At 40.3% G+C, this 23,189-nt stretch overlaps 1 protein-coding gene across 1 annotated transcript; it reads right to left on the bottom strand.

Annotated features, from left to right (window-relative positions):
- Positions 1–18,300: 18,300 nt before the first annotated feature.
- emx2 (empty spiracles homeobox 2) lies at positions 18,301–22,873 on the bottom strand. Its single transcript, XM_012819037.3, has 3 exons — positions 22,141–22,873; positions 20,700–20,884; positions 18,301–19,445 (listed from the first exon to the last, which is right to left on the bottom strand). The coding sequence occupies exons 1-3, from the start codon at positions 22,529–22,531 to the stop codon at positions 19,278–19,280; spliced, it is 744 nt and encodes a 247-aa protein (XP_012674491.1). The 5' UTR covers positions 22,532–22,873; the 3' UTR covers positions 18,301–19,277.
- Positions 22,874–23,189: the final 316 nt, after the last annotated feature.

Genomic DNA, 23,189 nt, shown 5'->3' with positions numbered 1-23,189 from the left:
AGGAGTCCACCGGTGCAGAGCTTGCTCAATATTGGCAGCAGGTGGGTGTGAGTCTGCACGCACAGTGAGGCAAAGACTTTTGGACAACGGCCTGGTGTGAAGAAGGGCAGCAAAGAAGCCACTTCTCTCCAAGAAAAACATCAAGGAAAGACTGAAATTCAGCAGGAAGCACAAGGATTGGACAGCAGAAGACTGGTGCAAAGTTATTTTCTCTGATGAAGCCCCCTTCTGACTGTTTGGGACATCTGGAAAATTGATTGTCCGAAGTAGAAAAGGTGAACGCTACCATGAGTCCTGTGTCGGGCCAACAGTGGAGCATCCTGGGACCATCTATGTGTGAGGTTGCTTCACATCCAAGGGAGTGGGCTCACTCACAATTCTGTCCAAAAACACTGCCATGAATCAAGAACGGAATTATAACGTCCTCAAAGAGCAACTTCTCCCAACAATCCAGGAGCAATTTGATCATGATCCATTTCCCAGCATGATGGAGCACCATAATGAAGTGGCTCAGAGATCATTACATTTACATTTTGGATCCTTGGTCCAGATCTTAATCCCATTGAGAACCTGTGGTCAATCCTCAAAAAGGGGGTGGACAAGCAGAAGCCCACAAACAGAAGCCCACATCAACTCCGAGCACTAAGGCAAGAATCCACTTCCCAGATAGAGGGAAGATAATTCCACAAAGGGGGTGCTCAATATAGCAAACAGCTCTTGACACTCTTGGAATTACAAGAAGCCCTGCACTCTGAAGAGTTCCTGATAGGCAGTATGGGTCTATTCATTCCCCAGAGCTAGGCCATTCAGGGCTGTGTATGCTAGAAGGACTATTTTGAAATCGATTCACTTTTGACAAGGAGCCAGTGAAGAGACGCAAGTACAGGAGAAATATGTTGATATTTTGAAGTTGTAGTAAGTGTGTTGCATTTAAGTAAGGCTGCATTTTGTATCAGCTGAAGGCACTTTAATGAAATGATTACACCAGGACCCTTGGGTTGGAGACAGTGAGAGGCCATCCCGTAAATGGGTAGATATTGTGCTTCTCAAATGATTAGGGCCTGCAACCATAACCTGTTTTATCTTTAGTTTAGGAACAAGAAGTGAATAGTCATCCAGACCAAGTATAGAGCCTTGGAGAACTCCATAACTTACCTGTGTGTAAGCAGATTATTCATTTTGGGACTGTTCAAACTGAAGGTGGTCTGAGAGGTAAGCAGGTATACTTATGTGCAGTGACTGCATTGCTAATATACCAAGATTCTGCAGACTTTTTTCTTCAATTAGTGAAGCACAATAGGCACATTTGGCATCAGAGAGTGCTTTGTATGGGTTACAAGGCTATCTTTCCCTGCTAGATGAACATGAACAACATGTGGTAAAAACTTTCAGGCGACACAGGTGTGAGACTTTAGGTGCAGCTTTATTCACAGCATCAGAAACCCACAAGGGTCAACCAACAAATCCAAAGCTCTGTGGGGCAAGGCCCCTTCTTATTAGAAACTCAACTCATGTCACACATACAGTCCCATTATTCCAGTGAAAGACACGTGGCTAACAGACATATGACCAAACTAGTTTTGGCTGGTTTCTATCAAGACAAGGAAAAAGTGATGACTCGAGGGGGGTTTCACAATACACTATATACATCCTTCTGTCTTCCAATTGTTGTCATCACATGCTCCATCCCATGGTGTATATTATATTATGTATGTCAGCAACCTTTCCTGCTACTGTTTAGTCCAGGTATGTTACATTGAGGCGCATGTCTCCCTAAGGGAGGTACCCATGGTCCGGCTAATATGTTCCTCATGTTCCTTGTTAGAACAAGCAAGTTGTGTATGTAACAAAAGGCATATTGCAGTCATAAGACCTCAGGGACAGAAAGGAAGAGCTTATCTTTCAAACGTATCTTTCATACACAGTAAAAAAGAAAATGTATCTCCACTAAACACCTTAAGGTGTAAAACACAAAAAATAACCTAGACAATACTGTTATACGCATTTGTTGTGTTTTGCATAATGCTCTGGTTGTTGTTGTTTTTTTTTTCAAATTTGATTTGTTGGTCACTTTGAACAAAAGTGTCCACTAAATACCACCACCACTTTCAACACTCATACCAATGTACACTACATAGGCCTATCTGTTGTATTTTGGGCTACCCGGATTCCCATACCTGTAGTTGTTGTTGCAAGTGTTTTGGGGTAGTGTAGTCCAGAGGTTATATGAATAAGTCTCCATTGATTTCTCAGTAAAACCTTTTTTATTCATTAAGACAACTCTCTGCCTCAGTTCTTTGCTGAGAGATTTTATGCGAGAATTGGTCATTTTTGATACTGAGCTGAGTTGCAGATTCTAGTTCACTTTTACACCAAGGTCATAAATACAAATCGTGCTTTGAGAACCCCTAATGGAAAGTGGTACATGTGTATTGGTTGACAAGCTGACAGATTTGGAACTGGCAAAGACAACGGCTCTGCATAGTTTTGTTTTATTGTGACAACACTAACATAACCAAAAGAATAACAACAGAAGGACCATTTTTAGATTTGCTGAAATACTGCTTGTGTTTTCAGCCTATAAACATTGTTTTCTATGTGTTTGAATGAGTATGTGTAATCTAATAAAATGCTGTTGGCGACATGATAAAGGCACATATTGTGCATAATATACATTGGACAGTGTCAGTTAATACAGTTTATAGGTTGCAATCTTCCAAGGACTATTTGGCGTGAGATTGACGACAACTGACCAAACTTTCTGGCGTGAGATGCATTTATTTGGATGATAGCGTGACTGAGGCACAATCCTTGTATACTTTGTTAAACACAAAGAAGGTGAGCGCACGTCTAGTTTGAAGAAAGAAGGGAGATGAATGCAGTATTATTACAGGGAAACTGTGCCAGTGAAACAGAGTTGGTAGGGAGTGAGAACAGAAACGCAAATTTGTACTTAATTCGACCTCCTTTCGCTTTTTTAATGTTTATGTCATAGTATTACCTCGTCACACCATATTATGTTCTAACATTATCAGCGGCTGCAGGCTTTAATGTTTACAGGAGTCACGACGTTTTTGCATCGGTCATCGATGATGGCTAAGGTAGCCCTGTAATGCATATTCAATTTGTTGTGACATACATTTGAAAGAAGGCGGTTAAACATTTCTGCATATGGCTGTTTTAAATATTTCACATAACAAACTCAGAGTTAACAGGAAAAGTGTTCAACTGATTATTGCCATGCATGGTTCATGAGAAATGTTCCAATTTAAACAAGCTAGCTTGTAGTTGATAGTACGTTTACGCATCACCCCACGTGACCCTACAAATCATGTTCAGTTTGTCATTTACTCGTTGAATGTTTCTACCGATTGCTATTTTAAATATTAGAAACTAGTAAGTTATACTGGCGTGAAAAGTAAGCCTATGACCAGTGCAGTCACTTCTGGAAGCCCCAACATGAGTTTGGACATGGCGCAGGCTGTGGGTGGTATTTAGATAGTGAGGGTTGACCACGGACTTGCAATGGTACTGTTATGACTGGTTTTATGTAGTCAATTCAATGTTATATACATATATCACAGATACCTTAACTCACAATAGCAGAAAGAACCTAGTTTCAAAATACTATCCTAGGCTCATTTTTTGCTAGGTTAGATGTGTTGCACATCTACAGAAGCATAATGCATTCACTTGAGAAAAGGAATATTGCCCTCTTTTTCTTAATTAATGAGGTAAGTCAAAATCCTGCAAGAAACTCTCATTAGGCTACTTGAGTTTGATTTCATGGACGCAAATATGTCCCGCCTGTTTAATTTTAATTTAGATTTTGAGTTATCTTGTTAAACAGAGATAGATATGGCTAAATATGGCCAAATGGGTACTAAATGTCAGTTAGTTTTGTTAGAAGATGGACAAATAGTTTTTTCAATAACTGCTGTTTTTATTGGTTTGGTCTACTGTTACCTCAAAACCCATTGATTAATCATCGAAACAGGATTAAACTGTTGAAATGTCTAACATAGTAGTTTTGCAGCACAAAACAGATTTGAAAGGACCTATTATATCCAGTCAGTGTCAACTTCACTCATGAGTAAAGTATCCATGCATGTAGGGCTCTGACAGCAGACAATAGTTTGCTAGGATGACAGGTTAAATCTACAGCAAGGACAGAAACATTAATGAGATCATAGAGATCATGCATTTTGCCTTGTTAAGATGAAAAGAGAACTGTCTGAGAACAGTTCCTGCTGACGGACAGAGTATGGTAACATTGGAGAGGGTCTTTGGCACCTCAGATGGGAAAGTGTTACTTTTCCAATTGATCAGGGTACAGTTGGCAGAGGAACGATCCAGACTGCTACAGATAGTGCAGGGGGCCATGCGGCAGCCCAGGAAAGATCTGTTCTGCATGTTAACGTCCAGTGAGAATCATGACGCCACAGTCAATGCCATGAGTGTGGAGGAGCCATTAGGAACAGCAGGTGACAGAGGAAGAAGGCAAGCTGCTGAGGCCCGAGTGCATGAGGGGCTGGCGTCTGCCAAGCCTGCTATGGGCTGGACTGTGGGAAGTGAGAATACCTGAGGGAGATTAGTCATAGGATTACCATAAACTGGGCGTGAGCAGAAGTTTGATAGTGTGCTGTAGACACAGGGTACAGTGGTGGCGTGGGTCCTGAGAAAGAGGTCAAAGGTGAACCCAGGGATGTAGTCACAGGCTGGGGAGGAGGTGCAGGGCAGGCACAACCACAGTCTGGAGTGGAACAAAGAGAGTCGGCACACTGTTGTTTGCTCTCAAACATCAAATATTGAATGAGAAACATGTTTCGGCCAGCAGCCTTGCTCAGGTGTTCCATCTAGAGGAGCAGGTAAGTGGGTGGTTCAAATAGCGCGCCATAGGTAGTAAATCATGTGTGTGGATGTGGTACATTTCTCTTTGCAGTAGCAGACTTTTGTGGTCTCAACTTTCTAAATTCCCACCTGATTAAGTGCTCTTATATTGTGTCCTATTGGGTTTGACCAGTGGGATGCAGACAGGCCCTTCCAACCCTTCTGAGAAGAGGACACCAAATGTTGTAGCATGCAGGGGGGTAGCGTGTGTGTGCGTGATGGAATGATCGCAGAGTTCTGTGCGTATGTTGTGAGAATGTTACTATTCCATTTCAGAATGTACTCGTGTCTTCCTTCTTGCGTTAATGTTAGCATGTATTTCTGTTACCATTTCTGGTCTGTCTGTGCGATACGTGTAGACACCTGTGTTTGGAATCCTGTGTAGTTAGCGTATCTGTCCTCCCTTACCCACTGTGTTTGGAATCCTGTGTAGTTAGCGTATCTGTCCACCCTTACCCACTGTGTTATGTGGAGATTAGACGTCCATGTTTGTTTTCCCATTCAGTATCGGTGTTTCCCGAGTGCATCACAATAAACCTACGCGTTGTTCTCACTCTACAAGACATGGCTGTCAGTAGTGGGATATGGGATGGCCGCACTAGAAGACATCGAAGATCTCATCGACCAGCTGCTGCAGGGGGGCCAATGTTCCAAGAGCCTTCATGAGGATGAGACTGGCCGTGTCCCCGCCCCGAGGACGGCAGGAAGCCCTGGGTATCAGCACCTTGCCAGGTCTCAGGGATGCGACTGCAGCTACACCAGGACCACTGAGGAAGCCGTTGTGGAGTGAGACCCAGGACCAATCCTGGACTCAACTGCCAACCAGCTGAGGACCACCATCGCGACAACGGAAGCACTGCGCCGAAGAACAATAAAGCTGTCCCGCTACAGTGGTGAAGGCCTGCTGAAGACCTTCCTGGTCAGGAGAGGAGACGAGGGTCCAGGTCGCACTTGCCGCGAAATGGAGAACACTGCCTTAGTGCACCTGGATCCCTGGCCGAGGCAGAGCTAGTGGAGCATGTGTTGCGGTCCCCAGGCACGAAACATCGAGTGCGCCAGGTCAATTTGGAAGGGAGGAAGAAGAGGCTACTCATCAGGTCGTGACTGCAGCTCCTCAGAAACCGAAGCGGGGGCCCGGAGGACGACAGGACCGTCTGAGGGATGCTAGCGATGCAGGGAACTAGGGCACGTCACACGCCATTGCTCAGCATCAGTGCCTCGCAGACGCACGCAGGCCGAGGGGAGTTGCTGCCACACCGCCACCTGTCCAGAGACTCCTCCCACCGCCACTATCATTGTGATATTTGTTATTTTACTGTATCTCCATGCTTGTGTATTATGCTTTATTTTTTGTTGTTAATATTTTTTTTAAATGTTTTGTAAGTAGCTGTAGGCAAAAGTGTACCTTAATTAGAACTATTAGAACTAAATCTAAAAAACTATAAAGTTCCAGATTCTGCAGCATTGTCTTCTTGTTTAATGATGGGCTATGTCACTCAATTACTGACAAACATTAACATTTTACCTAAATGAGTGTCAATGGTACAGACCTTCCGCTTGCCTTGCCTTGTTACTCATCTATGAAGACTGAAAGTTAGAGAACATGTGACCTCTAAAGGTGTTCTTGCACAGATCACAGACCACAATTAGTTTCATGAATATGACAGTAACATGGTGGGTACAGTCAGTATCAGAATTACTGATATCTGTAATAATTATGCATATACTTTGTGTATGTGCAATAACTCCAAGTCCTGATGTACTAAACAAATTCTAACTTCATTTGTAATCTGACCTGATCTAGTCAAGATCACATATTTGTTCTTGCTGTTGTTGTTACTAGTTAGCTTCCACAGTTTGCCATAGATTTAACAGATGTGCATGGCACACAGGCGGGAGATTTTACAGATAGTCAAAACTTTATCTAGCCAAATGAAATAAGTCAAACACTGCAATAAGTAACAAGTTGTCAAGTCCACATCAATATCAATAATCAAGCAAAGTATTTGGTTTTGCAATAAGAACACCACCTTCGACTAATATTTGAACACAGGTTGGTTTTGCAATAAGAACACCACCCTTGACTAGTAGGTTGGTTGGTGGCATTCTATTTTGTTTCCTCAGTTAATTGTGGTGGGGTTCATTTCCTACTCAATGTATCATATGTTAACGTTACATGTTCTGCAGATGGGAACAAAGATGATGGTGTTCTACGTCTCCTACAACCTCTGTGTCATTTCCCTGGTGAATGCCAGGCACAGATTACTGACAGCTGTTTAAGAAGGTGAAGGGTTGGAGAGACAGATTCATTACACCTTTTTCAGTATCTGGCTAGAATGTGTGTCAAACGACCTCCTGGTGTGGTTTTAGAAGTCAAATAGTCCATCTCCAGTGCCACTTACACTTACAAAAGGGACCTGAATGACTAACAGTTTAACAGTTACACAATAAAATAGGAATGCATAAGCCTAAAATCAAAACTGGAATAGATGACGCATAGCAGTTCATAGTAGGACCTTATTAAGCAAATGTTCATAATCTTATCTTGTGAAAAAAAGAAATTTTCCAGATTTCCAAAACCCCATATTTTCACTTCATTTGTATACTCTCCAGAGTCCATAAACATTTCTTGGCCAGAGTACAGGTAAACAAAATATTTCCAGCAGACCAGAGAGAGAAAGGACTGGAGGAGCTGCTGGTTCAGTTAACAGCTCCCCTTGCTGGTTGCCCTCTTTTCCCATCCAAAGCTATCCAGTTTAATACACATTTGGAATTTAAAATGTTTTATCAGAATTCCCTTGGTTATCCAGTTTTACATGGAAAAGGCTAGGCACCTTAAATCAAATAATAAAATACTTGCCCCTAGTTCTTTCTGGGGTTTTCACTTGTAGTAATTCTCAACCATGTGATCACAGTATGTTAAGCTAATTAGGGTTCCTCCGTCAGGAGGAAACCTATTGTTATTGTAGGTATTATTATTATTATTATTATTCTTGTGCCATTGAAGTCAATGGCAGCCCCTAGAACCGTATGGTAACTTTTTCTGAAATTTGGCACACTCATTAAGGACAGTCAATTCTCCACTCACACCAAGTTTCATGTCTCCCACTAGACCACACTAGCGCCACCAACAGGTCAAAGTTGGACTTTTGTTAACACTGTAACTTTTGAACCGTTTGACCGATTTTCAAAAATGAGGTACCATTGGATTCCTTGGATCAAGACGAATTCAACACACCCTATGGCGTCAATTTCCGGTTATATAGATTTTCCGCAATTTCCGGTTTTATCAAAAACCTTTGAAAGGCATCAACTCCTACAATTTTTGTCAAATCTTCTTCAGAATCACCAGAGATGATCTTCAGACCAAGCCTCACAAAAGTTCTTCAACAGAATTTTGATCCTCACAACCGTTTGTCCGGTACAGCCACTGAAATTCAGCAGAAAAGCCTTCAAACAGGAAGTGAAGTCATATTTCAGCAAATATTTCAGATATCAACACCAAACTTGGTATGCACGTGGAAGACACTACAACATGTCCCCATGTGCAAAGGCAACTTCATATCTTCAAAAATGATTGATATAAAGCAAATTGCATTAATCGCTAACGCTAAAATAATGCTTTACACATTTTTCATTCAAAAAGTGATACTCTGATTCAATCACAAGTTCATATGAAGACACTTGAGAATGTTTAGTACACAAATCTGAAAAAAAGTTGACTGTAAGATGAAAAGTAGATTTTTGGTGAATATTTGAAACATGCATGCTTGGCTAATTGCTAGGGTGATTTCCAGTGTAACGTCTCCCTCTCTGCTCCTTTGCTCCCCTGCGCGCATGCTCCAATTGTCACAGACACAGACTTTCCCTTGACACACGCGCAAGCTTCTCGAGACGCACACACACTATTTCATGACATTGTGGCCTGACCAAGCCCCCACTCACCCCTTAGCTTGAAGCCAAGGCCCTTGTGGATCTTGACAGTATTGCATTTCAAATTGAATATCCCATTGGTAAGTCTGCAGCATGGATTTTTCTATACAGTGACAAATTGTGCAGAATATACATTTTTCCCTGGTTCGCAATCTTTGGAGGAACCCGCCATTGCTGCCTGCAGCTATATTTCCAACTTTAGATTACAGAAGACATTTCAGGTTTTTATTTGTACATAAAGCGTGCAGCTGTGATTGATTGGTCGTGGGCATCATCCCTCCAGCTTACTCCTCACCTGAGCAGAGGTGACATTTCCTGAAGGGTGTGTTGATCGTTTCAGGCAAAACAGGAAATGAAGAGTCCTAGGCCTGTCTGTCCAGCTTGATCCTATCGAGGTTTGGGGGAGGATACGGGGGTTCAGCAGCTGCCCTCGGAGAGGAGGTCACAGGTTCAAATCCCAGGTGCTGTGCCCTGCAGCAGCACACTTCCCGTCTAAACAGTGTAAATGACTTTCAGGAATGCAAACTTGCATCCCAGATCAAAAGAGGGCTACCTATCTGCTAACCTATCTGAGCAAAACATAGTGGGGTCATCCAACCTGCCTGTCCGTAGACTCATTTATTGATTGTTCTTAATTGGTATAACTAACTTCTGGGTATTTGAATATTAACTGTGGCAAAAAAAATGGCATATATTGAGAAACATTAACCTTGTTATGTGTGTAAATGTAAAACTTTTTGAGGTTCTGTTTGCTGTTTTTGATGTAAAAAAAGATCTAATACTGTGAAGTACACAGAACACACGTCAAATACACATATTTCCCCTCAGACTAGTATCACTACTTTTAATCTTGAGGTTTTTGATTTTTTTTTTACATGATTTCAAAAATTCTGAAGTAAAATAATATGAGTAATTTATGTGTGTGTATGTGTGTGGGTACGCGTGAACAATTTTAATACAGGAAAGTTATTTAATTCTTCAGCATAAGCTAACACACCCTTTATAGCCAGACATCAGTATGCAGGCAGGTTTTGTGAATGAGATCTATTGTGTATTCTGTCCCAAAATTCTTGATGTTTTTAATTTAATTTCCATGTCTTTCATTTCACTTATTTCATCATTTCCCTTTTCTAGCAAATGAAACATCATGAGGGAAATGTCATTTTCTGCCTAGCATCACAATCTCTGTATAACATCATCTCTGTGCCTGAGCAGAAATCTCAATACGGGATAATGAGATAAATATGCCTAATTGAGGCCAAGTGAACTTTCTTTATCAGCACTACAGTCAACAAATGCAGAGTAAATGAGATAATTAGAACGGAGCTGTCTTCCCCAGTGAATTCTGAGTGGTGTGTCATGCTGGGCGAGAGATCAGCCGTGCACGCACCGTTCTATTAAAGTGCATTATCAGGTCATTCATTTCTGATTTCAATCTCTGGAAGGCAAAATACATTTTAGTAGAGTCTGTGACTTAGGACTACTGTTTAGTACAGTATGAAATCAAACGTGATATATTATCCACCTATGAATGTATCCATTTATATTCACATTACTGGTCTCTGTCACCCACCCTGCTACACCTCATATCTTAGGACACAGTCAGCCAGCACTACTAATACTTTACTACATTCAAAGGTGTAGTATTTCACTACTTGTTTTTATAAGCAATATCATGCTTATAAATCTTCTAAACATCACTTTCTCATTGTTATTGTTATAAGTCGAGCCAGCACTAGCAGTAGTGTTGGTGGTGGAGGGAGTGGCCGTAGACAAAACAAGTATATAGGCCGATGTATTATGACCCATCCGGCACAAAAGCAAAAAATCTTGACATATCTTCTGCAAAGCCACAACAGTCCTCTGTCCATGAAAGATGAAAATTGCATTCTTGGTTGTTCTTTGGCAAACTCCTAAAGGGCATTCTCCCTGGTCACTGGCATGGCCTGGCGCACTGATGAGCATGGACTGCTGAACACCCAAGGGAGGCCTTGTCCTAATTACTCCATTGTGCCTGACAGAATCCCCTTAATTACAAACTTCATTAGCTCATTGGTCCTTGTTTTTCTTTTGAAAAGGGTGGCTAGGCTGGGGGATGGTGTTCCATTGAGAGGATAAAAAAAGTGGTTGATATTTTAGCACCTTTTTCTCTGTGTGCAATCGTATTCCTCTTTTTTTCCTCCCTTCTCTACAGGAAAATGTTAAGACCTCAGTCTGCAATCTAATTAGGCTCACGGTGTGAATCAGACACTTTTTAACAAGCCTCTGGAGCCCTGTAAAAGGACAGCGAGCTGTGAGGTTGGAGAGCAAGAGCGTATCAAACACTCACACACTCACTCACACAAGCAAAAAAACACACTGGCTTTTATGTGAGAAATGACCTGCTTTGCTCTGCATTTGCCTACAAATATAAAACAACTTGAACACCAGTACACCAACCGTTTTCAGTCTGCTGTCTAAGAGGAAACCAATGCACACACCATTTGTGAGTTTCCTGGGTAGAAATGGAGACCTAGAATACTGTCATGACTGTGAGAGGACCATTCTTTGAGGGTGTATTTACACTGAAATGTGTATTTGCATTGAAATGTATAAATACTGTCATAGAGAAATACTGATGATTTCAAATACTGTAAGTTACACAGAAGATATTACCTCCAATGAATCTTGTACAAACATACCGAAACAACAATGGAGCATAATATGGAGGGAAGCACAATCTCATGTTCATGGAATTACATACATGTCCTCTTCTCTTCTGGCGTTCAATTGACAGCAACACAATGTGGTTAATGTTGCTGGATTACTCATTCAGGCAATAGTGATTATGGGACAGATGGTAAGGTTGTTTATCCTAAATCTGATCTTTTTGTAAAATAACATAAATCTGAATCCATGTTGGAGAAAGTAGTTTATATGTTCACAATACAAGTACGCTACATACTTCACTATTATTATGATATTAGTAGTAGTAGTACTAAAGAAAATAGTAGTAGTATTATATATATATATTATTATTAGTAGTAGTAGTTGTAGTAGTATTATATATAATATTATAGTAGTAGTATTATATATATTATTATTAGTAGTAGTAGTAGTTGTACTAGTATTATATATAACATTATATTATATATAATATTACTATTATTACTAGTAGTAGTAGTGAAGGTGGTGATGGTTGAGACTGCAGCTTAGTTCAAAAGTCTCTTCACAGTCCTTCTTCCTCTTCTTCCTCTCACAGTCATTTATTGATGGTCTAATACCAATGAACACTTACACATCCAGTGGTTCAATTCTAATACAAATATATTGTGTTTACATTGGTTTAGTTTGCTGTTTTGATTTGTGTGCTTTGTTTTCTAGTGTTTTGCTTTGTTTCATTTCATTTGATATTGGTTCTATCTTAGAGAACATGACAAATGTCAAAAATGCTGCTTAGTCAGTAACCGTGTTACTCAGTAAGCAAGTTTTGAAATCCTGGCAAAACCTTCACACGGAACAATTCAACGTTTCATGTGTTTAATACTGTGTTTGCGATTCTGGCGAAAGGTTTCTTCATTTTGAGCTCAACAGCCAATCAAATCAAACACCCCTTGCTCCTGAGGCAATGTGTTGATTGGCTGTGATTGGTTATGGCTTAGTCCGAACTACTATGTTTGGTTCCCATTTACAGCACCTGGACTGTGCAGGAACACTAAAGGGGTTCCCATTTACAGCACCTGGACTGTGCAGGAACACTAAAGGGGTTCCCATTTACAGCACCTGGACTGTGCAGGAACACTAGAGCACACACACACTGGACGAGCAAATAGAGGACCATGAAGAGCAATTCACTGAATTTGACAAAGCGTATATTGGATTAGTGTCGTGGACTGCATCTTTAAGTAAATCTTGTTTGTGTAATCGTGTACAATATTTGACTGCTTTATTATTATTATTACTATTAATATTATTATACCATATATTACATATGTTATAATAATAATAATAATAACAACAGTATGTTTTGGTTAAGTGTAACAGACAAAATAATAAATTCAAACAAACTAAGTTCTAAGACATCTAAGACACATTTCCTGAGTGAGTCCCGAGTGTGTGGTGCTCAGCGGTGATTATGGGGCGTACAGTGCAGGTGAAGAGGAAAGCTCTGTCATTGATGAGACTGAACTGGCTGTTTGGGACTGACTGTGCTTGGCTATTACTCTGTCAACGCTTCCAATGGATATTTGGTAGAAGTGGCACTTTTAAGCAAGTGAATGCACTGCTGTGGATGTACGGAGAGAGGCCAGGTGGAGAGTTATATATTTCATCCTCAAGGGAGCAAAGAACCAGTGCAAACCAGGAAAAGTCCAGTGCTTCTTTGGAACCAAACTTTCAAGAATGTTCAGACCACATTTCCATTTATGCATCATCTTCACCAACTGCGTATTCATTCTGTAAAAGCTGGTGATAGTCTACTCCCAAGATCCCACGTGGTGCTGTGTTTGCTTTCATCATTGTGTTGTCCTGACCTGGCCTTGACCTGAAAGATCATAGATGGTGCCAGAAAACCAATCTGTGTGCTGCAGGTATAGTGCGCAGCAGGTCGGAGTAGCCTGGCGTGGTCATCATGGCTCGGAACAATGTTTCAAAATACAGTAGGCCATGTCTGAGTCCAGGATGTTTTGAAGTACCATATCATTTACCTGCATTTAGTCATTTTAGGATTGGCTCATATTGCTTCATACAGGAGTTCAACTGTGCAGTTGAAATGTTTCAATGGTCATTTACACAATATTATTGATGATCTTATTTGTTCTGGCTTCCTGCTTATCTTACAGCCAGGGGAAAAATGACACTCTGACCAATAAAATCAATGAAAATGGATTGGTGAATGTCTTGAGGTGTAAATTAGATTATAGCAGTTTTCTTATGTAAGCAAGGGAATGAGTGCATATTAATACAAAGCGGGGGGGGGGGGGGGGGGAGCCACGTACACCGAAAGTTGGTTAAAAGGCTCTGGAAAATAGCCTAATATGGTAAATGTATTTGTTTGATTAATGGCCTTGGCTGTTTGTGTCGCTACAAACAAACTATAGGGTACAAATATGAATAGCCTATAAACTTGGATGAGCGCCTACAGCTACCCAGTAAGTCAGATTGTGTCATTTTCTAGCCTAGTTATGAGTGCACGCTGTGCAACACTGAAGCGGCCGTATGTAATGTAGCCTAACCCCTATCTTAGGATCGATTAGACCCTTGATTGTCATTAGAAAATATTAGATGGACATGTAAATTGCGCATATCTTTATAATGTAATTTTTGGAAGATAATACTACGACGTTATAGCCTATATATCAAAGACAACAAACATCGGTGAGGGTGGTAGGGCGGCAAACAAGATCAGTTTAATTTAAAGGACAAAATAATAGGCATGGGGAAGGGAAGGAAAAGTATAAGGCTAAGCCTATAGGTTAATGAACGTAAATGATTGTATTCTAATTACAAATTATTGATAAAAATGATAATTTGACACCCAAACATTAAGTAACGTTGTCTTGAATTATGAACACGGAGAAAATGGTGGTGGGGGGCAACGCGACACAACCGTCCAAACAGGTTAATTAAGCAGGACCAGAGACTGAGACAACGAGAGCGAGTGGGATTGAAGATTTTTACCTTGGCAACGCGGGTGTACAAAATGTAGCTGGCTACAGCTGTCGAGCTTTCTTGATTTGAAAGTTCAGTTATCCAGTAGACTAGGCCTACTGTGAATTCTCAAATGAAAATTAGGCTTCATAGGCTGCACTACTCCTATACGCTTATTGCCTCCAGCACGCGCCATAGGGGACGTCTTCATATTATGATTTTGTCAAAAAAAACAGTAACCTGTAAACATAAATTAGCCTAACAATTCAGCTATATCAACTAACTGACCAGTATTAATACAATCAATAATTGATCTAAGTGAAGGCCAATCCCAGTCATCTACGGTCTTCTAACTAGTCGGGCAACATGGACATCGCCGATTTGTCTTCTGAAATAAACACACAAATCTATATGCTAAATAAATTGCATTGGCTTCATACATGGCATAGCCTACATCATTAAATAAATACACAAATAAATAGAGGGACATTCTGTTAAAAGATTTAAGCTCTGATGTTGGCTATATAGATATAAAATAATTCCTTATGCCTGCAAAATAATTCAGATGAGCTCTTAAATTTTATATCTTTTGTAAGCAATAATTGAGACAAGAAAATACATTATGGCTGAGACAATGTAATGTTTAATTTATTATTGTGTAAGCCATTTAGTGGTTCATTATATGATAATTGCTCATTAGTCGTGTATATTTATCGCTTTTCCTTATGTCAAGAGCACGGGAACTGTGTGCGGCTCATTCTCTCGTTACCAGGATCAGTTTCAGAAGTCATTTGTGTAACAGGATAGATCAAGTTTGTTGTGACGTCAGATTGGCCAGCGCTCAAGTGAACTACCCTACCAGTTGATAAAGAGCACAGCAAACACCTGGTAGGCTATTGGAAGAAGGCTACCTCACTGTGCAGAAATGAGATGCCTTACATTTTGATAGAGAATATGTATTATGCTGTAAAATGACATAGCCTACATTTTTGGGCATTAGGTGTGCAGGCACAGGGCTGAACGCCAGATGTTAAAGTTTCGAGGACTTTGGTTGAAGCAGCGATCAGTTAGGCCTCATAGGGTATTGTTGAGTTTATAATTAGGCATAGTGAAGTCATTTATTAAAAAACAGTAAATGTCCTATAGCAGGGGATTACGAGCTAGCTAACTGGAGCAGGTGTGCGTCTGACCGTCACTTTCGTGATAATGCGTCACGATGTCCATCTTAATATGGTTTGCCCGCCGTTCTGTGAAAACTGCTCTTCACATTAATGGAATCGTGGGGCGTAATTAAAGATGCTAATTGCAGATTAGGGGGTGCAGGTCAATGGGGTTGCTTGATACGATGACATTTTAAATTAAAGGTAGCTTATAATAATTTTGCATAGTAGTAGGGCTACGTTAAGCACGCTATTTGGGTAAGGTCTAAATATAAAATCTAATAGGGTTTCAAATGACGGTTTTAGTAACCAGTTTGTGACTTAAGGATTATCCGATCTTGAGGATCCAGTGATTGATCACTTTCTCACTCCCCGAGTGTCATATAGTAAAATGTTTGTATTCCACGTTGGCCCTGAACAAGTTATCACAGCATGGGGTCACTTGAGCGGGTCAAAAGCTCTTCAGTAGGTCACTCCATTTTCAAAGCGCAGCATGCTTGTTTGAAAAATAAATCGATTGATATATGGGGTCGAACCCACCAGAGCACCACTCACCGCCACGACCTTGAACGAAGGAAACAGTTTCAGCACTTGACGACAGGGAACTCACAGTAGCATAGGTCGACGCCGTCGCAATGACCCTCTCAGGAGAGATTGACTATGCTTTCCAGAATCAGTCTAACATGGGTTTCGTTCAACATATCGGGGGAAATAGGCTACTTGTCATATTCCACTTGCAAACATGACAAGATGTTAGTTATTTAAATTATGGTAAAAGCGGCTCAGAAAACTTGTAATTAAAGAGAACATCTATTAACACTCTAAGACCTATGGTAAATAGGTATTGTAAATAAATACAATCAATCACCAAAGTCCTCGTGTATAGAGTGTTATTTTAGCAATACAAAACAGAAAAAATATTTCTCGCTAAAATAGACTACAAAAAATGTTATGCCGCCAATGGTAAAATATGCCTCTCAGACAAGAGGGTTCCACTGTCCTTACCTATTTTTTTATGTCAAGATCATAATTGTAGGTTCAAGTGAAACAAATATTTTCATTTAGGCTAATTCAATCACATTATCTGTCATTAAAAGAAAACACATACGCTAAAATGTGAAGTGTTAAATTAATGAAAGGGGATTGCGCTAATGAAGGGGCCGGCACATTTCGAGCCACGACCGAGGGAGAAAGTGCGCCAAATTTGTTTGCAGCGGATCAAGGCTCACCGCCTTCACTGCACTTTCTTTATCTAAATTCCAACTTGAAAAGATATAATTATCTAGTTTGAACAGGACTGCTATCAAATCCTTCTTTAGGCAGGATAGGGAAAAGCTCGAGTGGATTGCGGGCTCTGAGCCGCTCGGTGTTGCCCGAGATAGGAGTAATGAAGTTGTGGAGTCCGGAGATACAAAGGGCATTAACCTCATTAGCATGAAACCTTTTCTTCTAACTATTGTGGGGCCCTTTCAGCCTTCTAATCCCCCCTTTTCAAAGCTGGGTTTGTAATAAAGCTTTTAGGGGGTTTTCAAAGCTAATGGTATTCTCTAAGGATTTTTTTTCATTGCTGTTAGTCTTGACCGTTTAAATATTCCCTATCCATAGAGTGGGTGTACAGGCCTATGTACAGAAAGCCCCACTGTGGAGTTTACAGAAAGTATAGGAAATTACATGTGTTTCACCTTAAATGTCCAGGTTATGTTTTAATGAATAGTCTATAATTAAGTCTAATATTAATACGTAGGCCTATAGGTTTGTCTCCTTAAAATGTTCAGTTAGGCGGGCTTAATGCTTTGTCGGGACATTTTTCTTTATTTTTACAAAACATGGAAGACCTGCCAATACTATTTTTAATTTCGGAGTTTTCAGACCTAAAATGTGTCCTTTTGAATGTGCTACGGCAATGTTCTGCGCTAAATTTAAGACAATATTCGCACACGCTAATTCTCTGTATGGACACGCACGCCCGCCCGCCCGCCCGCACGCATATACACACACATGCACTATCAGAGAATACACATCCGAACCGTAGCTGCTGGAGACAAGGCTTTAGACAAAGCTCCTATTTTGCGGCACATTGCAACCTTCCCTTATCGCGTTGTGAACGGTAGTCAGATTGTACAAAATTATGTCCAACCAGACCCCTTTGGATCCACGGATTATGAGATTAAAGTGGACCACTGGGCAATGCATCTCCTCTCCCCTCATATTACTCGTATGATAATTGCCTAAACTGATTTGCACTTTCACAAAAGCTCATTGGGCTCTTTGTAGCACGAACAGGCCAGAAGCAGCTCCTCTATCAATTGACAAACTGATTAATGCAGCCTAGTCTGAGAGGCGAATAAGGATTCGGGAAAATAGCGACTTCCTGTCGGGAAAATGCCCTTGATATATTTGGAAACATTCTTTACATGTTTAGCCTATACCTACATCAACCTATCTTCGCAATATTACTTTTGTAGTATCAATTGTACAGCTGTCCACTTATGTCATAAAAAATGCTTTCACGGTACGGAGTCATAGTCTATTCTATACACTGACAGGCTCATCTTTGTTGAAACAGCCTCAGCCTATTCGCTTTAAAGGCACCCGTGCTCTTCCCTCAATTTCTGACACAACTGTCCACAAAACTATAATTCAGAACAGTAAAAGAGGCAGCCGAAATGAGTACTTTACGGCACTTCAATTATGGTTTGGAATCATATTGATAAAACTTTATTGACAAAATATTGACAATTACATACTTCTTGGAAGTATAGTCTTTGATAAAATTGTAGCAAATTTAACACAAACACAAATTATTTACATTCTGCTAAAATAAGATTCAACAGAAACATTATTCTTAGTGTCTTTATACACGGATTATGCTCAGTGCTTGAAGTTTTGCTGCCCAGGCGTTCTTGTGTCAGCTCTTTTGTGGCAATTTTTGCTACCAAACGCTCGGAGATTCTGCACACATTCAATCGATCTTTCGGTTCAAGGAATGTCCTGGATTGTTTAATTGTAGGTAACTTAATCTGTGAGATAGTAAACCTTAAGTTGGGTTCACCCGTTACATCTTGACAACACTAATGCAGCACTGCTACTTCGTCTCACAATCACTTTAACACGAGGATCAAAATTCAAGACGCCACATTTTTTTTTAAAAAAGGAAGAAAGTTACAACATCTTTGAGATGAAAACTTGTTAAAGCAAAGATATGTTTATGGAAAGAAAATGTCAAGTTAAATTATCTACCAAAATACTTTCGTCTACCATGCATTTCAAGTTTTACAAAAACAAAGTATTTTGGTATTTTGGTGAGGAAACTTAGTCTTTGTGTGCATACAGGCCATAAGCATTCAGACTACAAATGTTTAGAGCCAACCGGAGCTGTTTTGTGTGTTGTGGGATAGTGGTCATTGATGCTGAGGAGGGAGAATGCGTATGATAGGCTACCTCTTGAACACCTTGCCCTTGCAAAGTAGAACTATTAACAGTTTCGTAGCAATGACAGTAGTGTCACCAATTGCATCTCAAACACTCAAGCTGCCAATCTCCGAAAAGCGAAAGGTGAACATTGCCTTTACCCTCTTTCAGTTCCTTTCTGTCTGTACACAGAATCCTTATCCGTGTCATCCTTTACGCCACGCTGCTGTCCCGGATTCAAATATTTAAAGTCTCTCAATCGTCTGATGTGACGTCAATTTCCTCCGGGCTCCCTTGTTTAGTTGCCATTCTCCATCGGTTTATATGATGCGTTCCCTTCTTTTTCTGCTGTGAATCCGAACCCTCCTCCTCCAGTTTCTGTCGTTTGAATTTAGTTCTTCTATTCTGGAACCAAACTTTCACCTATAAGTATATATATGTATACTATTAAAAATGTATGAAAACATGGAAACTTGCAACAAGCAGTCAGTTCTTGAGACACGTATTTTTTAACAGTTCTGAAACAACATCTAGTCTAATATATTTGCAAGCACACAGAAATACATAGCCTAATTAGGCTATATGAGAGATTATGTAGGCTAAATTGGTTAAGTGTAGGCTATCAGTTGTGCCTTGTATAGGCTATAATGCACTACTGCTATCCACTGGAATTAGCGATAAAAAAAACACCAAGACCTTCAAGCAAGACATTTAAAAGAATTGGTCGTATAATAGTTTAGCCTACTTTGTGGAGCATTGCAACAATACAGTAGGCTATGTTACAAAAAAAATCCCCTGTGGCTTCTATAGACAAGACTATTCCGCATTTCTGTTTCCGAATCCGATCACTCGCCGCATTTAGGTCAGACTCACATCAGTAGCTATTTCGCAGGAAACACTGAAGCATTTAATACGTTTGCGGATTTTTAATTGAGTGGTTCTTCAGTGTAGGCCTACCCAGCTTTGCCTGCTGACCTCTTGAAACGAAACGTTTAAGAACAAGTCGACACTGACCCGGAGCTATTTAACAGAATCCCAGTTCCACGGAAATATAGCCTGGTTGTTTTTTAAGGGTGATTGAACAAACTTGCTTCATACTTACGAGGGATGTAGCCTATTAAACAAGTAAAGGTCTAAGCATTTTGTGTTTAAATAATTTCTATTGTGTTAATAATTTCTATACTTCAGCAGCCCATTGAGCTCACCGACGAAGAGGACCGTGAACTTGGATCTGATCCAGTAATCCCATTTAGGAAGAGCCTTATTCACTGTTGTGCTTTACATTGGCACATCCTAAATATATAGGCCCACATAAATAGGCCCATATTAATTTGACACAATTGTTATATAGGGTAATGGCCTTCAACCTTTTTCTATTTTTAGTGTTTTTTATTTGGATTGTTAGGCTATGTATACAAATTATATAGCCTAAGATATGTTGACCTACATGAGGTAGAGAGCGTAATTTTGTTTCATATGGCCACTTTTTAAAGCAGTATTCCTATAATACAGCCTGAATCAAGTCAAAGAACCATCTGCATGTTATATTGGCTATGGCGATCTTATAGACAAGGCCTATGATCGCATTCTCTCCCCTTGTCATTTTGTGGTATCGAACTATATCCTTACAAAATGTCTATCCTAAGTTCATGAAAATTAAAGAAGACACTGTCTTACCTGAGTTTCTGTGAGGCTAAGGCTGTGCGCAAGCTGTTTTCGTTCAGCACCGACCACGTAATGGTTTTTTTCAAAGGCGTGTTCGAGTCGCAAGAGCTGCGATGGCGAGAACGCAGTGCGAATTCTTTTGGGTTTTCTGGCCAGTGCGTTGTGCAAGAGGAAGCTTTCCGGACTCGTTTCGTTGCCTGTAAATAAAGACGAGGTTTAGTCAATATGATCAGCGGTGGCCTTCTCAAACCCAACGTTCGTTCACAACAGAGACAGGCTAAGAAAACTACCCGAGTAACTTTAAGTAATCAAGACAATAATCAGCTCAAAAATAGCCGAACAATTAATGGGGGTACTAAAACAATTGAAAGTTTAATTTCGCTTCAAATCTTTCGGAGCCAACCTTTATATTAAATAGTTTAATGTCAGTCGCCTAGCTGATAGTCAAGAGAAAGTAATAAACAACGTGTGGAAATTTTTAAATTGCAATTACAACACATTATTTGTAACAGCCTATTAGTCTATAGGACATAATATACACTAGGCCCTACAATATGCATTGCCTTGCCATGTATAACTTTCTCATTCATGTGATGCGTAGCTTATACTAGGCAGTAGCCTACTGCTGTATTGCCCACAGAAAGAAAATGCGGATAACGTGCTATTTGCTAAAGCCATTATTATTACAGTGACTGAATGCTCAACTGACGGGGCTTTAAAGTGTTATCAGCATTCTATGAAAATAGATATTATTGCTATTTCATACAAGTTACCCTCTCCATTAAAAACGTGAAAAGGAAATGACACCAACTAGGCTCAATTGTAAATTGTTTACAGTTAGAATTTAACACGCAAATTAGTGTTAATGTCAAACTGTTGCCCTTCTAGCGCTTGTACTTGCTTGTACAACAATCGTTGCCTAATACTTTTTATTAGGCCTGGTGCACAAAATCTAGGCATGTTCTCAGTATTTTCACAGTGATTCGCATGTTAGCCTTTAGCGCATGCGGAATTAATATGTGGATGCAATTATATTCATTATATATATTGTGTGGCTGTAGGCATATATATACATATTTATTTTTTGTTGTTAATAAAAAATATTTACGATCCTGTTGAGCGTATCTGTTTCCTCACCCAATTATTTATTATAGCCTATATTTCAATCTAAAAAGAACGATTAAGAGAAGTCAGTAATAATGTCCACACAGGCAACCCAAGCTCATAGTTCTGCTACAGTAAATTATACCATTTTAAATTTCGGGCATACAAATAAAAATCTAATTTTTCGGTTGCCTTTCATTCAACGTTTTTGGCAGGTTATGCCCTCGTCTACCGATAAGCAATACATTCACTAACCCCTTTCTTGAATGCACTTATTTTTGAACAGCTACAACTGGTCTACATTCTTTCCATTGTGCACAGAAATAAAAAAAATAAATGGCAAACCTACCTTGGAATCTGTGACCCAAATATCTGTACCTATGAATCAACCATGGATAAAAAGTTGAAGGATCCCTTTGCTGGCTGGCAAACAGAGGATGCGGGCCGTGCGAAGATGAAAGCGGATGTGCTGCTAAAGCATGTGGTGGAGGAACTGGATGAACGGAGACACCGGAGTTTTGCGGATGGGAGACCGCCTCAGTAAATACCAGGTCCGGATTCGAATAGACGCCCCGGCCGCCGGAGTGAAAGCCATTTAAAAAAGGGTTTATCTGACTCGAGTTTGCATAACTGAGAGCCGCTGGCCGTATGGGCTCCTCGGATCTCGACGAAGGCAAAGGATTATCCTTTGCCACCAATGATTCTATAGTAAAACACCTCTTCGGTGTGGGTTGAAACATAGTGTAACCAGTCAATATTCTCCAGTTTAGTGAAAGCCGGGCAAGGGTTCCCGCTCAGAAATACTCCACGCCCTAAAGTGAAGTTCTTACAACAATAAATAACTTTAAAATGGTGGACGCAGCCCTTTGAAACCCTCTGAAAAGAAGACAAAACCGCGACTTGTCAACTAAAAAAAGTAGTCGACGTCTCCAGACAATCCATGGATGCGATCGGTTCCCAGCCAGTTGTGTTAGAGATTTGTTAGTTCATGAGCCTAATTAGCGCCAGAGTCATATAAACAGCTTCCTCTGAAGCCTGTAATGGCTTGGTGATTGGTCGTTGCAACTCGCCTTAAGCTTGAGGGTAGAGTCTTTAAGTGCGTCAACAGAAACGAGCAGAGAGGCGGATTCAAGCTCAACGGAACGGATTCGTCCAGAACTGGAGCTGCGGGGGCATTTACATTAGCGCATCGAGGAGCTCAAGGTACCATGAAGGCTATTTATGTCCGACGACAGACCCTCAAGACAAATTCTCTTATAGGATTTGGCTAAAGCATTTGTTTAAATTTTTCAGATCATATCAATTTAAATGACTAGATTTTTGTTGTAGGCTATTGTTGCCTGCTCTAAATGTTCTGTCTACTATGAGAGAATTATAGCCTATTTGGATTATATAAGA

Source organism: Clupea harengus, chromosome 13 (genome assembly GCF_900700415.2).
Source record: "Clupea harengus chromosome 13, Ch_v2.0.2, whole genome shotgun sequence".
Classification (NCBI taxonomy): domain Eukaryota; kingdom Metazoa; phylum Chordata; class Actinopteri; order Clupeiformes; family Clupeidae; genus Clupea; species Clupea harengus.
This window is presented reverse-complemented; position numbering and strand designations above follow the sequence as displayed.